General features: G+C 40.4%; 1 protein-coding gene across 4 annotated transcripts in view; it reads left to right on the forward strand.

Annotated features, from left to right (window-relative positions):
- The window catches only part of LOC148032706 (RPA-interacting protein A), an 81125-nt gene extending 68467 nt beyond the window's left edge, over nt 1-12658 (forward strand). For 2 of the 4 annotated variants that reach the window (XM_087683344.1, XM_087683343.1), the window contains exon 6: nt 12070-12658. In XM_087683344.1, coding sequence (XP_087539470.1) covers nt 12070-12282 — 213 coding nt within the window. In that variant the 3' untranslated portion in view covers nt 12283-12658. Of the gene's footprint in view, nt 1-12059 lie in introns of all 4 variants that reach the window. The other 2 variants (XM_087683346.1, XM_087683345.1) reach the window with 2 other exon arrangements.
- The last annotated feature ends 1723 nt before the right edge of the window (nt 12659-14381 follow it).

A 14381-nucleotide genomic window follows, 5' to 3' on the forward strand; every position in this document is an offset into this window, starting at 1 on the left:
CTAATTGCAATATATGATGCCTTTAACTAATGGCATGGGCCCAAGGTGGTTGCTAAACCCTATTTTCTATAGAGAATTGGGATTTACAGCAACATTCTCACAGCTGTCTACCAAATTTGACTGAGAACACCTTCAATTGGCTGCAAATTGTTGATGTACTCAAAGAATTGATTGGAGAAGGTGAGAGAATGCTGAGGAGAGAGAAATTTCTTATTTTCCACACGAGAAAATCTCAAAAGTGGCTGCTGCTTGCCTGAATCAGCCCCAAATGTTGTCACCTATTGACAAAGGATGCATTAAATGTTGTTGCCAGCCCTTGGCTGTTGTCACTTGCTCCAACTTGGTCTCTAGATTTTTTTAGTCAATTAATTAATTTTCCAATTCAATTTAATTCTGAATGTTAATTTCAGCCCTTCTGGCCGTGCCCAAAATTAAAAATGCCCATCCACAATTTAATTGGCTAGGCCATTTGCAACCCCAAGTGGTTCCTTGCCTTAATTGAGCCTTAGATTGGCACTAATTAATTAATTAATGCCTAGTCCCTAGTGTCGCCACTAACACTTAATGGCCAGTCCTAGGGCCAAAATTGACACCAAATGACATCCAAAATCCAGGTGGCATAACTTTTTAGAACTTTTTTCCTTTGAGACCCACTATTTCCTCAAGGTCCTTGGCCTATTACATTGAAATAACTGCCATGTGCATCACGTGTTTTACAACATTGCAGATTTGATTATTAAATTAATCAAATGTTACTAGCAAGAGCAAAGCATCTCAAAAACTTCACGTCCCCATGACATCATACGTAAATGTGTATGAAAATATTATTGGAGTGTAATTTAGGCCTTGAGGCTGAACCATATGTTGCTCTAATTTCAATTTTAAAAATAGTAAATTTGTATCTAAATGTAGTATTTTATACCAAACTTAGTAACTAAGCGAACAAGCTGAATGAAATCTAGAGTTTCATTATTTCAATAACTTTAGGTTGTACAAAATAGTCACTACCAATAAGGCATTTGATGATCAAGCCACAACATTGACCTACCAAAGAAAATTTATATTATGATTTCCAGACTTTTGAGTCAAGACACAATTGAATCATTGATGTTAGCTGGCTGTCCCCTAATGTTGCCTATACACAGATTACACATTTTTTGATGGAATTGTCCAGTTTTTTGTGCTTTTTTCAGCTATTTTTTTCCCAAAGGTGGTCAAGTCTAAAATAGGATATCGTACTCTAGATTCGATACATTTTTCATATGTTTGCATCAGCAATCAATAAAAACTATGTTGTAGATTCCTCAATCATGAAGGATTGCATGACGAAGATGGAGGAGATCCGGGATGAGCTTGTATCCCTTGGAAACAGGGTTGCATTCCGTGCATGTACAATACGTATCGTATGGTACCATATGGTTTGCGTACGTTTGTAATTGGACCAAAAAAAAAGATAATTTAAAATGTCCATAGGTGCTTTTTTTAAAATAAAAATTTGCCTATTTTTTTGGCCTGTTACACATTTAAGCTTCTCTTCATTCACACTCCTTCCTCTTCTCTTCTCCCTCACCTCAGCCCTTATAAAAGGGCAGCCTCCTCCCCCCATCTCACCACACGTATGAGCCTCCATCTTCATCAATCTCCCTCTCTGAAGCTCAACTTTCAACCGCTATCCTTCTCCCTTTTCCTCTCTATCCCTCTCCCTCTCTCTCACTTTCAAGTTTCATTCATACATATTACATCCTCTCCCTTTCCCAAATCCCTCTCCTCCTTTTGTCCTCATTCTTCTCCACAATGTGAAGGCCTCTTCATGATCTATCTTTAAGTTGCACATTTTATATATGTAGGCTGATTTAATATTTAATTTTGTATGTATCTTTTTAATGAACGTATGAAACAACATATTTTAGATGGCTGGATTGAATGTGCTGTGGAGGTGTGTTTACAGCCAACAAGCGTAAAGCAAGCTGACCTGACCAGCCATCTATTAGTGCCATGATAAATCAGCTGCCCATGAGAAAAATATATTGTAAGCTGCCATGCCATTAAACTCAGCAATGCACTCCAAAAGATAGACTATGTGCAGTGTGAACAAGTTGAGCATAGCAGTGGATACAATCCTCAAGGCTTGGAAACCCTAATCTCCACATTGTCACATTTTTTTTGGAAAAGAAGGGGAGCCTCTTGTATATTTGTAAATGCTTCAAGTTTTGTGTAGAGTCTAGGTGGATGTGTGTAAAACAAGTTGTTTGTGTTAAATGCTTGTGTATGATGCCAAATCATGTGTCAAGATGCGATGACACAAGGGCCAAGGTTCTGTAAAATGAGGATGATCTTGATTTCACAAATTTGTGGTTTGACAAGGCCTTGAGAATATATGTGTATCAAGAAAAGAAAGGGTTGAGCAGATGCCACAAGTTTATATCTTGTAAGGTTGATTCCAGTTGTTAGCATGGAGAATGTGACCCTTGGCAAGAACGAGGGGCATTAGAAAGTCAAAAAGATTTTGGTTTAAGCCTTGTGTGTGAAGGGGAGATTGTGTTAATTGAAGTTTGTTTTGTAGCCCTTGTAAGAAGACTTAAGTGAAGGAATCAAGTCAATTGTGATTTGATAGGGCTGCCTCGATGGTGTGGCACGAGGAGAAGGCTTTGATGCATTGAATAAGCTGGGAGCACTTGGCGAGACCATGAGGGGGGGTTGTTGATGATTCGGACGTCTACATGGAGGCATTGCATGTCAAGCACTTGTTTGAGCTTTAGAAAAGCAATCAATTGTACCAAGGGCAATGGATGCCTATGAGAAGGCATGGTGATGGCAAGTGAAGAGGGAGGAAAGCCGACAGGTTGTCGGTATACCCATACGACACTTCTTTTCTTTTTCATTCGTTCTTGCAAAAATGATAGTTTGTCACTGTTAAGCTTAAGCCTTAGGCTTAAGTTTTAAGCTTATGAGACCCAAGAGCTCATTCACATGGGCTAACACACTTTTAAAACTCCTAATCCACCTACCTTTCAAATGTACCAGTTAACACCCATTAGGGATGGACTTATCAAAGATACTTGTGGAGATGAACCATTGACTCAAAGCTTAGTGGATCCGAAGGTTCAACATGAGGTGTAAAGCAAGTTTTAATGTTATTTTGAGTTGCATCTCTTGGTTATTCTTGATCATTTTTGAAGATTGTGACTCATGATGAGGCTAGAGCATTGAAGACTAATGAAAAAAGGCTTGTCATGCTACCACAAGATCTTGTAAACTGATCTCAGGGCTCCTTGTGGGTTTTTAAAAAAGAGTTTTTATGTTTTGTGTGGTATGTATGGAGTGATGGTGGAGAGCATCCATGTAACAAATAACCCTTCTCATCTTTTGTATGAGTTGGCCACTCCCTTCAAGAGAATTATCCTATTGTATACATTCGTTAAAATTGTAATACCTTTCCGCCTTCCTGACAATATCATTGACATCGTACCCTTTTCGGAAATTGTATAAGTTGTATTCTTGTTTATGTTGTATCTGGTTTTGTCATTGTCACCCACGATTGTAGCTGTAATCATACAAGGCTGCCCTTGTTCTAAGGTTATATCAATGCCGTTCTTAGATGAGTGAATGCTTGTCTTAGAATTGTTAACCTATGTGGAGAGTTTGAGGTTTCCAAACGAACTTTTTGTCCTTTGAATGGTTTTGTTGTGCTATTGTATTGTAAATGGGTTGCCTTGCTCCTCTCCCTTGTAACGAACCATGAAGGAAAAGATGTCTTGTAATGCAGGACTTCATTCCCTTGTAAAGAAAGGTGCATTTATATAATGTTTTGGGCTTGGGTTTCTGTACCTATACTTCTCCTTGTACAAGCGTGTGGCTATAGGGGTATACGTTTCTTGTCTCTATTGACTCTTGATGTGTTGTGCCCATAATGGAGGAAACTAAACACAATAAACATTGAGAGATTGACAATGCCAAGTCTTCCAATGTCCTCATTTGACTCAGGTTAAGGCTCACAAGCATAGTTGTCAGGTACGAAACGGTACGATACGATAAAATACGGTACTAAATGGTATCTTAAGATATTATAAGGTACGGTACGATATTAGTACGAAAAAGAATAACTTGATTATTTTGGACTAAAGATAATAGAATAGATATTTCAAGTCTAAATAGCAATGCTATTAGAGTATATAAGATGAGTACTTGAGGGTAACATGCCAAAACCTAATGCTGCATGTGCAACATGCGCTATTGCTACCTACAACTTATAACTACATAGATGGGAGTGGATACATCATACATGCATAATCATACAAATAAGAGAAGTGTGGGCTTGAGAGAGAAGGTTGAGAGAAATTGTTTGAATCTCAAATAACCTAATCTCATGGGAGAATCATATTATTATAAGGAGCATTTAGCTAGTCCCAAAGTGCAGTTCGAATGGGAAAGATATATCCATTAAGTAGGTACCTTATGGTACTAATACGTAAGGTACGGTACCTAAAGTATGGTATAGTATGAAACCTTTTGTACATGGTACTAGTGCAACTATGGTTGAGAGAGAGAGACAGAGAAAGAGAGAGGAGAGGCTTGAGAGAAAAAAGAGGGTGTGAGAAGCTTGAGAGAGAGAGAGAGAGAGGCTTGGGGGAGAGAAATAAGAAAGAAAGAAGAAAAAAAGAAGAAAGGAGAAAGAAAAAAAGAAAGTTGCAAGCTTGAAGGAGAGTGGCCAAAAAGAGCTTATTTTTTCGTACTAAATTGTACGGATACGTATCGTATCGTACCGTATGGATCAGTCCGTACTATGTACGGAGACAACCTTGCTCACAAGCAAGAGATGTATACATAATAAGACATAGAATAAGATGTATGCTAATGCCCCTCTTAGATCTTGGGTGTGGCCAAAGGCAAGAGAAGCAAAAAACTTGATGGAAGACTATCAGTCGGTATTCACACCCTGCTAGTACTTGCTAGCCTCTGGACTGCCCAACATGCCACATCATCATTTTCCAGATTTTTCTGTGCAGTCGGACTGTACATGCAGTCCTAAGCTATTTTCAGCAGGCTGACCAGATTTAGAGGCCATTTTGGCAGGTTGGTCAGATTTGGAGACATTCAGCTACAGCTATTTATAGCTAACCCTCCTCACTTAGCACACACATCTTCTATAGGTTCCTCCTTTGACTTTGGCATTCTCCTCCGTCTCCGGTGCTGCTGCTTCTCAGCTTGATCTTGTGCCCTTATTGATCTTCTTCTCTCTCTGTTTGTGTCCTTCTTTCGTTGAGCACTCTTTGCAAGCCTTGATGATTGAGAGGATGAGGTCTCTCATGATTTCTCTAAAAGACAGAGAGATTATCGTGCTAATTCTCGTGACGGTTGTGAAGAATAGAGGGGACCAAGTTCGTTTGTACGATAGCCTTCTCCTCCCCCCTCCCTCCAGGTTTCACACAATGAAACACAACTAATCACAATCTGATAAAAGTCAACATGATTTTCGATATAGTCACCAAGTAGAGGGAAAAAGAGAAATCTATATTATAACTCGATGGAGACAACGGAGTAGCAGCTAATAGCATGATGAGAATATGCACTCCGATTTGGAGCTTGAACCTCCGGACCACCCTCGAGCTAATACTGTATACATGGAAAGGATTCCAATCTCACTCTCATTCACAATCACAATCACAATCACAATCAGAAATTTTGGGATGACAATGAAGAAGAAAACTATTCAATCAGCTTTCTACCAAAATAGCTTCACGCATCCCAAAAGAGGCTCTTCCAAGAACGGTGTGTTTTTTGAGAAAAGCACACACCAAAATTGATGCAATCTTCCCAAATGGGCACTCTATGCCAAACTGCCAAAAATGGAAAGAAAGCACAAATAGTACGACACATTTTTAAAATAAAGTGTTGAGAAGAATTATTTTTCATTTTCAGAGGCTCATTATCTCCAAAATGATGAGGAATTTGATTGAGCCTATGAGATGACAAAATATTCTCCTTTATCCCCTCTTCAAACTTCGTGAGAGAAACTTTGGCCAAATTCTCGTCAGTTTGATCACAAATCAAGCTCAAAGATAGGTCTTACACGTGTGTTAGAAAAATTTCGATTAAAAAATTGCTATCACTAAAATTTGTCAAAATACTCAAAATGACCTAAAAACCATATCCAAACATTATTTATACACGTCAGAAAAAAGCTCAATATGGCTTTATTAGGGCATATCGCACACAAGACCCATAACCATGGTCTTAAGATGCCTCCTATGGCACCCTTAGTGTAGGTGGCCATCCTTCCTTCTTTACCCAAGGAGGACTGCTTGGATGGTTCCAACTATTCATGATGGTCATGTAAGGTGGAGTGAATTCTTGGCGCGTTTGACCTCTGGGTGTTTGTTTCCCATCTCATATCCAGTCCCATGGAGGATCCTGTAGTGGGATAAACGATGGATTGTGCTGCCTTATGGGATCGGCTCAACTCTTGAGCTAGATCTTTTCTTCTTATGAGCTTATAGGATTCTATCCTAGTGCATGTTCGTAGATTGAAGATTGCAGCGGAGGTGTGGAAGAAGTTCGTGCCGTTGTATCATCAGAAGACGTTTGCTCACTGCATATCCCTTGAGAAGCAACTTTGAATGCTAAGTATTGATGATTCTCATTCCATGAACGACCACATCAACAAATTGGAGGATATGAGAGATGAGCTTGCACCTCTTGGATGGACTATATCTTTTGAGGACATGGCCACGATTCTATTGACTTAGTCACCATCTCTAAAGTTAAATATATTCTACACTAGTCTTCTAACTTCGAGGACTCGAGATACGCTTCTTTGGTAGGACCTTGCTCCGCTAGTCTTGGAGTATGACAAGCGGCTTAGAGATATAGGTACTAGTGGATCCGACTCTACAAAGGCTTTTACAACATGTTTGGGGGGAGGAAAGAAGAAGGGGAAGCCCCAGGCTAAGAAATAGGAGGACAAGAAGGATGATTCCAAGAAGAAGCCTTAAGTGCCCCCATTGTGGCAAGGGTACTCATCCGAAGGAGAAGTGCTGGTGGTAGAAGTACCCCGAATTGAAGCCAAAGGAAGGATCCTAGGATTCAAAGACTACACTTGCTACCATTGAGTCCGTCTTCCTCCACTTGTTTGAGGTGGAGGATACCACACTTGCTTCTTCTTTTGAGGAGAAGCCTTGGCTCGTGGATAGTGAGGTCTTTTCCCACATGAATTACCACCAATTTTGGCTTCAGGACATGAGATCCATAGAGGGTCCTGTCACCATTGGTGACAATTCTTCCGTCCCGACACGTGGAGTGGGAACCATTCCCCTCTTAACCTATTGGCATACTTCTTCGGCCAAAGTCCTATATGTACTAGATTTGGGATTTAACCTCTTGTCTGTTTACAGTCTTACACGACAAGGTACCCGAGTCATTTTTACCCAAGATCCATTTATAGTGGAGGATACATCTACAGGAGCTTCTCTTTGGATAAGTACACAAGAGGGTGGACTTTACACATTCACAACCCTTGTTGCGCAATCTTCACACGGGCTTGGACTGCATTGGTATGTTCTTTATGGGCATTTACATGTTGATGCGATATGAGGGGCTTCTCGGAAGAAGATGGTGGAGGAACTTCTAGATTTCCCTCCCATTCGCACTTTTTGGCCTAGCTGCTTGAGGGGCAAACAACATAGGTAGCCTTATCCACAAGTTGCTACTCAGAGGGCTTTGACACTGCGTGAGTTGGTTTACAATGATCTTTGCAGACCTATGGGCACGGCCGCCCTTGGGAAGGCCAAGCATCTCATATTGATTGTTGACTACTTCAATTGTTACATGTGGCTCTATTTCTTGGAGTACAAGAGTGACATGTAATCCCACTTTTGCGAGTGGAAGGTGTTTGTATAGATGCAAATCTCCTTTAGAGTCCATGGTGTACGAGCAAACCGCAGCAGTGAGTTTTGTTCTAACCTATTTTCTCAGTTTTGTAGGGATCGCGGTATTTGGGTAAAGTACTCCCATCCAAACACACCATTAGAGAATGGTGTGGTGGAGCTCACCAATCGAACCATGCTTGAAATGGCCCGCCGATCAATGTTAAAGCATAGGAGTCTTCCCCATTTCTAATGGGGTTAGGCAAATGCTACCTTGGTACATATTCGCAATAGGTACATATTTGGACATTGCATGATATGACTCCCTACCAGGATTTCTTTGGGAAAAAGCCTTTTGTCTTCCACTTTTGCATCTTTGGGTGTGAGGCATATGTCCATGTGGACAAGAAGAAAAGAGGGAGCAAACTCGACCTCAAGTCGAAGAAGCTTATCTTTGTGGGCTACAACACGACCACCAAGGGCTTTATGACCCGAAGACTCGAAAGATTGAGGCGAGCAAGGATGTGATCTTCAACGAGGCTGCGGAAGATCCAATTGATGGTTCTTTTGATATAGGTGGTAGGGCTATCACCATTCCTCGGTGGTATCAGAGGCTCATGCAAGATTGAGGGATTACTCAATTCCTTGAGATGCCTCTTGGTCCATGTAGATCAGCCAAGATTCAGGTTTAGCAGGATAGTTCATCCTACGTAAACTATGCCTTTATATAACCTCCTGGTATTATTGTGCAGGGGAAGGAGGACCATGTTTACAAGTTGTGGAAGGCCCTTTATGGCCTAAAGCAAGCTCCTCAAGCTTGGTACAAGAGGATTGATCGCTTCTACTTATAGAGTGGCTTCCATCGTTCTGATCATGATCCCAACCTTTATTATAGGGTTGAGGGTGACCAATGTGGTCGTTATCTTGAATGTTGATGACCTCATTATCACCGACCTCATTATCACAAGCAGTGACTCTCAAGAAGTTGATCAGACTCGGGAGATCTTGCAACAAGATTGACATGACCGATCTTGGGATCCTATACTTCTTCCTTGATTTGGAGATGTATCAGATGGCACAAGGCATCTTTATTTCCCAACACAGGCACATCTCCAAGTTACTTTTGGAGTTGTGTTGGCCTACTTTTTGCCCCATGGACCCGTTATTGGCAGTAGGTGATCCCCTTCAAGATGCTAACTGCTATAGGTGCCTCGTTGCCTCTTTGATCTGGCTGATCCACACTCGGCCGGACATATAGAGGAGAAGCTTGAGAAGCCATTTCTGCCCTTGCCTTGAGACAACTATTCAGGAGATGATGGATTGGACATGTCTTTCTTCTTTAGCCTTTGGCATCTCATCAATACAGGCCTTATTGCATCTTTTTAGGAGATCTGGTAATATGAGACAATGCCACAGAGACTGAAGGATTGATCCATCACATTTCCAAGGGTAGTGAGGACAAATCGTAGACTACTCAATGTAGATCAATCACTTTGCTGGGAACTGCTTACAATATCCTTGCAAAGCAATTAGTCTCAGTTTGGCCCCCTTCATGCCAGAGATGATTTACCTCACTCAAGACAGGTTCTGTTCAAGAGCACATCTTAGATAACATCACCTTCTAGAAGTCCATCACTTTTGCCTATTCCAAGAACTAGGACCTCATTGTGCTTCTTCTCAATTTCAAGAAGGCATGTAATTGTGTAGATTGGGTTCATGGAGGGCACCATGTTGAGGATGGAATTTTCAAAGTAGTGGGTGCAAGGAGTTGCAGTCCTGTATCCTTGAGCATATAGCCAAGTTCTTGATAGTGCAGCTAGAGGGGAGAGCTTCAATATGCAGAAATCAGTGAGACAAGGATGTTCATTAGCCCCCTTCTTGTTTCTATTTGTATCAAATCCTTTTTGAATATGCTAGTGCTAGAGGCATTAGGTTGTCCATCCCTATATTGAAGGAGCTCTTTGATGTGGAGTTTGTTTATGACACTGTATTTCATTTAAATGGGGTTTAAAACAACTTTAGGACCTTTATAGGAGTGCATCTAGTCACTAGTGCTTTAATTAATTGGCATGCACACTAGACAGCCAAACTGGTGACCTCATGAGGACTTCACTTGGGTTCCATGCAGGACTGCAGATTCGGGATATTGTGTGGGGATTACTTTAGAGCAACAGTTGGCACCTCTTCTCTTGAGCATCAGACAAGCTTCTTTTTTTGAGGTCTATGAGGCTTTCTTTAGCAAGGAGAGTGGTGCTTGCCAGCTAGGTTCTTCTCGTGACCATGTGATATGTTACTTCTTGTTGGGCATTCTCTAGGTCATGCATTGCCCACGTGAAGCATCGCATTATGAATTTTATTTGATCAAGATGAGATAGGAGCCCGGCTAGGGCAAAGGTGGCTTGGGATTATTATACAAGCTAGATCTAGAGGAGGCTTGGGGATAATAAACCCAGATTGCGAGAGCGGAGTGTTATTGGTTAAGCTCATTGTCAAGGGTCTTCTTCGTGGTGAGAAGCCTTTGGAAGAAGCTTTTGGTATGGAGGCTACAGTCTACTGCATCTATACTTGGAGGACCATGGCAGCCTAGCATTCGTTTTCCAAGACATCAGGACCAAAGGCTTGGGGAGGAGCTTTGACTTTAGATTTGGAGCTGCCATCATCGTAGCTTGGAGATTTGTTTCATCTGGCCTTAATTGGTTAACACTAACCACAATTGAAGAGAGGAGGACGCCGCCTCTTCTCTTCAATTACTGCTTGAGATGAACCCTGGCCACGCTCTTGTACAAAGGACTTATCTTTTGTGGGGAAGGTTTCCCTAAAAGTTGCTTTCTCAGTGGTAGACTGATTTGCTGTTCTGGAGGTAATATAGAAGATGTAGAGGTAGAGGCTACAGGGTCTTAGAGGTGTCAAAGCTATGGCACATGCTGTGATAGAGGGAGTTCCTTCCAAGCGGGGGACAAATATAGCCACTTCTTAGATGTAGATTATTCTCTTCTCCGAAAGGAACATCCTTCTTGGGATCGTCATGACTAGTAAGATAGGATCTTCACTTTCACTGTGGAGGATGACCACTTTCAGAGAGAGGACTTGGATCAAACAGAGTTCACAGGCTGATCTAGATAAGAGGATTATAGTAGTGGCATATTGTGAGAGGAGATGGTACATTGACTTGGACCCAGTCGCTGGTTTGATTGATAGATGGAGACACTAGGTAGGTGTGGAGGAGGGGCCTCAGAATGGTCTTTTAGAGCACAGTAGAACTATAGATACTATGGTTGCAACTCGGGGGGTAGTAGCTTGGATCACAAACAGAGGCCCAACATGCAGATTTAAGAAGGGAGCCACTTTTTTTCCGTCATTGGTCAGCATTTGAGTAGGATCCCTACCCCAGATTAGTCACAATCACATTGGATTCAAGGACATTTTCACATATAGGAGCTGGTTGCCAGTATTTGCTTGGCACATTTGGACTAAGAAGTGTAGCCATGCTACAAACCTCCAAGATGTTTCCACTTTAGAGACTCTTTTGAGGATTTGAACAGAGATCATTCATACTCTCTACCAGAGATGGGAGAGGCTGCAAGGTGTTTTTGAGAGAATGGGAGAGATGCTCTCATTCAAACTTGCCAGTAAAGGCCCAAGTCAGAAAGACCCATAACAGAATAAAATGCACAGAGCTCTTTATGTCTCTTTATGCACAGAATAAAACACATCCACACTCACACAAACAAGTTCTTTTACAGTGTCAAAGCAGTTTCATTTTCCCCTACTAAGTTCTCTTCAATATAGACCTATTGATAATGTTTTTGTACAGTTTTCTCAGTGATGCTGCCCTTGACTTGTCATTGGATTGAATAGTTGCACAGCTAGCAGAATTGAAGATAGGTGTGTAGTGTATGTTGTGCCACAAACTGATCAACAATCCTGTCTTCAAGTTAAAAGATGAGAAATTCATGAGGAGTACCATCTGATTTCATAGGTTCCATGAATCAACATAGGCACTTTCCTGAGTACACGTCACTGCTGCACTCCTAGCCTTTGGCTTTTATTTTGCTACTATGGCATCTTCATTTTCGTACTTCAGAACTCATAAATCTTTGTGATAATTATGTTCTTTTGCCTTGAAACTCTAGGTCTGTGTTTACATACTTCTTTTTCCTTGAATATGAAGTTATTAAGTTACCTTCTTTTGAAAAGGTCAATCTAGAATTCTTGCGAGGACGTCTTGAAGAGCTATTGCAGCAACATCATGATTTGGGGTGCAAAAGTCAGCCTCTTTTTTGTACAGACACAAGATTTTCCATTACTGCTCTTTACATGCAATGCAGCTCTTGTGAGATGTTTGAATTGGTTCTATGACCATTTTCTTCACTTCCTTGACAGGCAAGGCCATACATGTTTTGCGTCTCTAGACTTTTAGTCTATATATGTGTTTGCCTCTCTCAAAAAGGCATTTGGGAGCTCCTAGCATCTATTTTATATGTTTTTCAAAATTCAGCTGCTGAAATCAGTTGCTACAAATGTTTACAGAACACGTCTTATGAATTCTTACATAACTCCTTTGCAGCAGTTTGGCAATTTCCATCACATGTATATAATACAGAAAATTGATATTCCTTGTTTACAAACCCTTATTGGGCTTACAGAGGAGACTTACTGAAATGTATTGTTTGGAAAGATGGAAAGGCCCTCAATTGAGGTGATGCAAAATAAATTATTTACAACACTGGATTCAGGATAGACAGCTACAGAGCCGGTCCATTGTAGTAAAAGTGCCAATCATTTTTGTTTGTTAAATAGGCTCTTGTCATATTTCTAGTAATGTTTTAGTTTTTGTTGTATCAATTCTTTATTCAATTCAGACATCTGTCATATGTACTCAGGGCCATTATTACTTGTTTGCTTAATCAATCAAATGTAGCGTTTTTAATTGTCTTGAAGAAATATTAAAAGTTATTGCTTGCTTTCTTATAGCCATAGCGACATCACCCTTTGTGGTTACGATAGACCCACTAGTCATGGAGAGCAGACACTTTGTTCATGGAGAGCAGATACTTTGTACCTATGCCTCGTGGTTTTCTTCATTCTGGAGTGTCTTATGGTTTGTAGTTCTGTTAGTTTCTTGCTGTTTCTTCCTATGTGGTTTAAAGCTTTTTTGTATGTCAAAGCTCTCTCTTGATCCATGGAGGAGCTTTCAGTGGAATCGTATAATGTAACATCAGTATTTTTCTTCAAGTTATTTATCCTAGAAATTGTTACATTTAGAGTGGTGCTATTCTAGAGCGAGCTATTGTCAAGTATATCGGTTAGCTTGGGCTTATCTTAGAGAGTGTCTAGTGTCTTCTACCTATCAAGTAGTTTTTGAAGTGTCGTATATAAAAATGGCGACATTTAAGGCAGGGCTATCTAGAGCTCTGTCAAGTCTATTGTTAGCTTAGGCTTATCTTGCAGTGTTTGCTAGTGTTGTCTATCTTGTCCATTTAAGTTTTTTGGATGATTTGATCGAAGTGCTTGTAAATCCAACTAGCCCATTTCAAGTTCTCTAGAAACTAAAAATTTAGCTATTTTTCCATTTACTTGGAACCCATGAGGCCCTAATCAACCAATCATGATTGGCAAGCAAAATAATGCCTATTTTTATTGGGGATAATACAGAAGTAGAGTCTTTATTAGTTACGATTTTAAGGAGAACTTGTGGCAACTTGCATCTGTATCTAAGTATGAGAAAACTTTTGAGATTAGCACTGAAACAAAACTCTCTAAAGTTTTTGATTGATGGGTGGGAGGTGAAGGAAGAGGGTGCAGAGTTAGTGGTGATAGAGGAGGGAGGGGTCCTATAGTAGAAAGGAATTCATTGCCTTGGAGATAAGAACAAAGGGAGTGATGATCAAAGAGGTGTGGTGGGTAAGAAGTTTCTATAGGCAATGAACTTGCTATTATTTTCGTCATCATGTTGTTTTATGCCAAAGGTTGAAAGAAAAAAGAAATCTCAATTTCATAAGGGGGTTTGAGTTGTTTATGAAGCAAAATCAAGAGTCTTAGATAATTTATAGTCATAACAAAAGCTTGGTCGGAACAATTGATGAAGCCATGCATCATTCCTACTAGTGTTTGTATAAAATGGAGGGAGGTATTGGATCTAGGGTTGCAATAAAGCACATATTCAACTTGGAGAAGATGAAGCCTTCAGAAAGCACACAAAGTGTATAGAGATGTATCACTTGAGAAGATTTACAAGACTATCCATAAATTGAATATATATAGGGTTGATGGAAGAAAACCACCTATAGAGGGAAGAAAATGTCATAGTAGTCATAGGTGTATTCGCATATATCACTATTGAAATATGGTCACGAATTCCCTATATAATGATGTGGTGAACAAGAACCCGCACTCATGTATAAACCAAGCCCAATGGATTATGATCAATCCACAAAGGGGAGTAAGCCCAAAGCCTTTGGGAAAATATTTGCAAGCTTGTACGGTGTTAGCACATATGCTAAGCTAATCTCTTTTGCA

The sequence above is a fragment of the Lygodium microphyllum genome, chromosome 8 (assembly GCF_053477565.2).
Source record: "Lygodium microphyllum isolate KBCC chromosome 8, Lygodium_microphyllum_v1.1.10, whole genome shotgun sequence".
Classification (NCBI taxonomy): domain Eukaryota; kingdom Viridiplantae; phylum Streptophyta; class Polypodiopsida; order Schizaeales; family Lygodiaceae; genus Lygodium; species Lygodium microphyllum.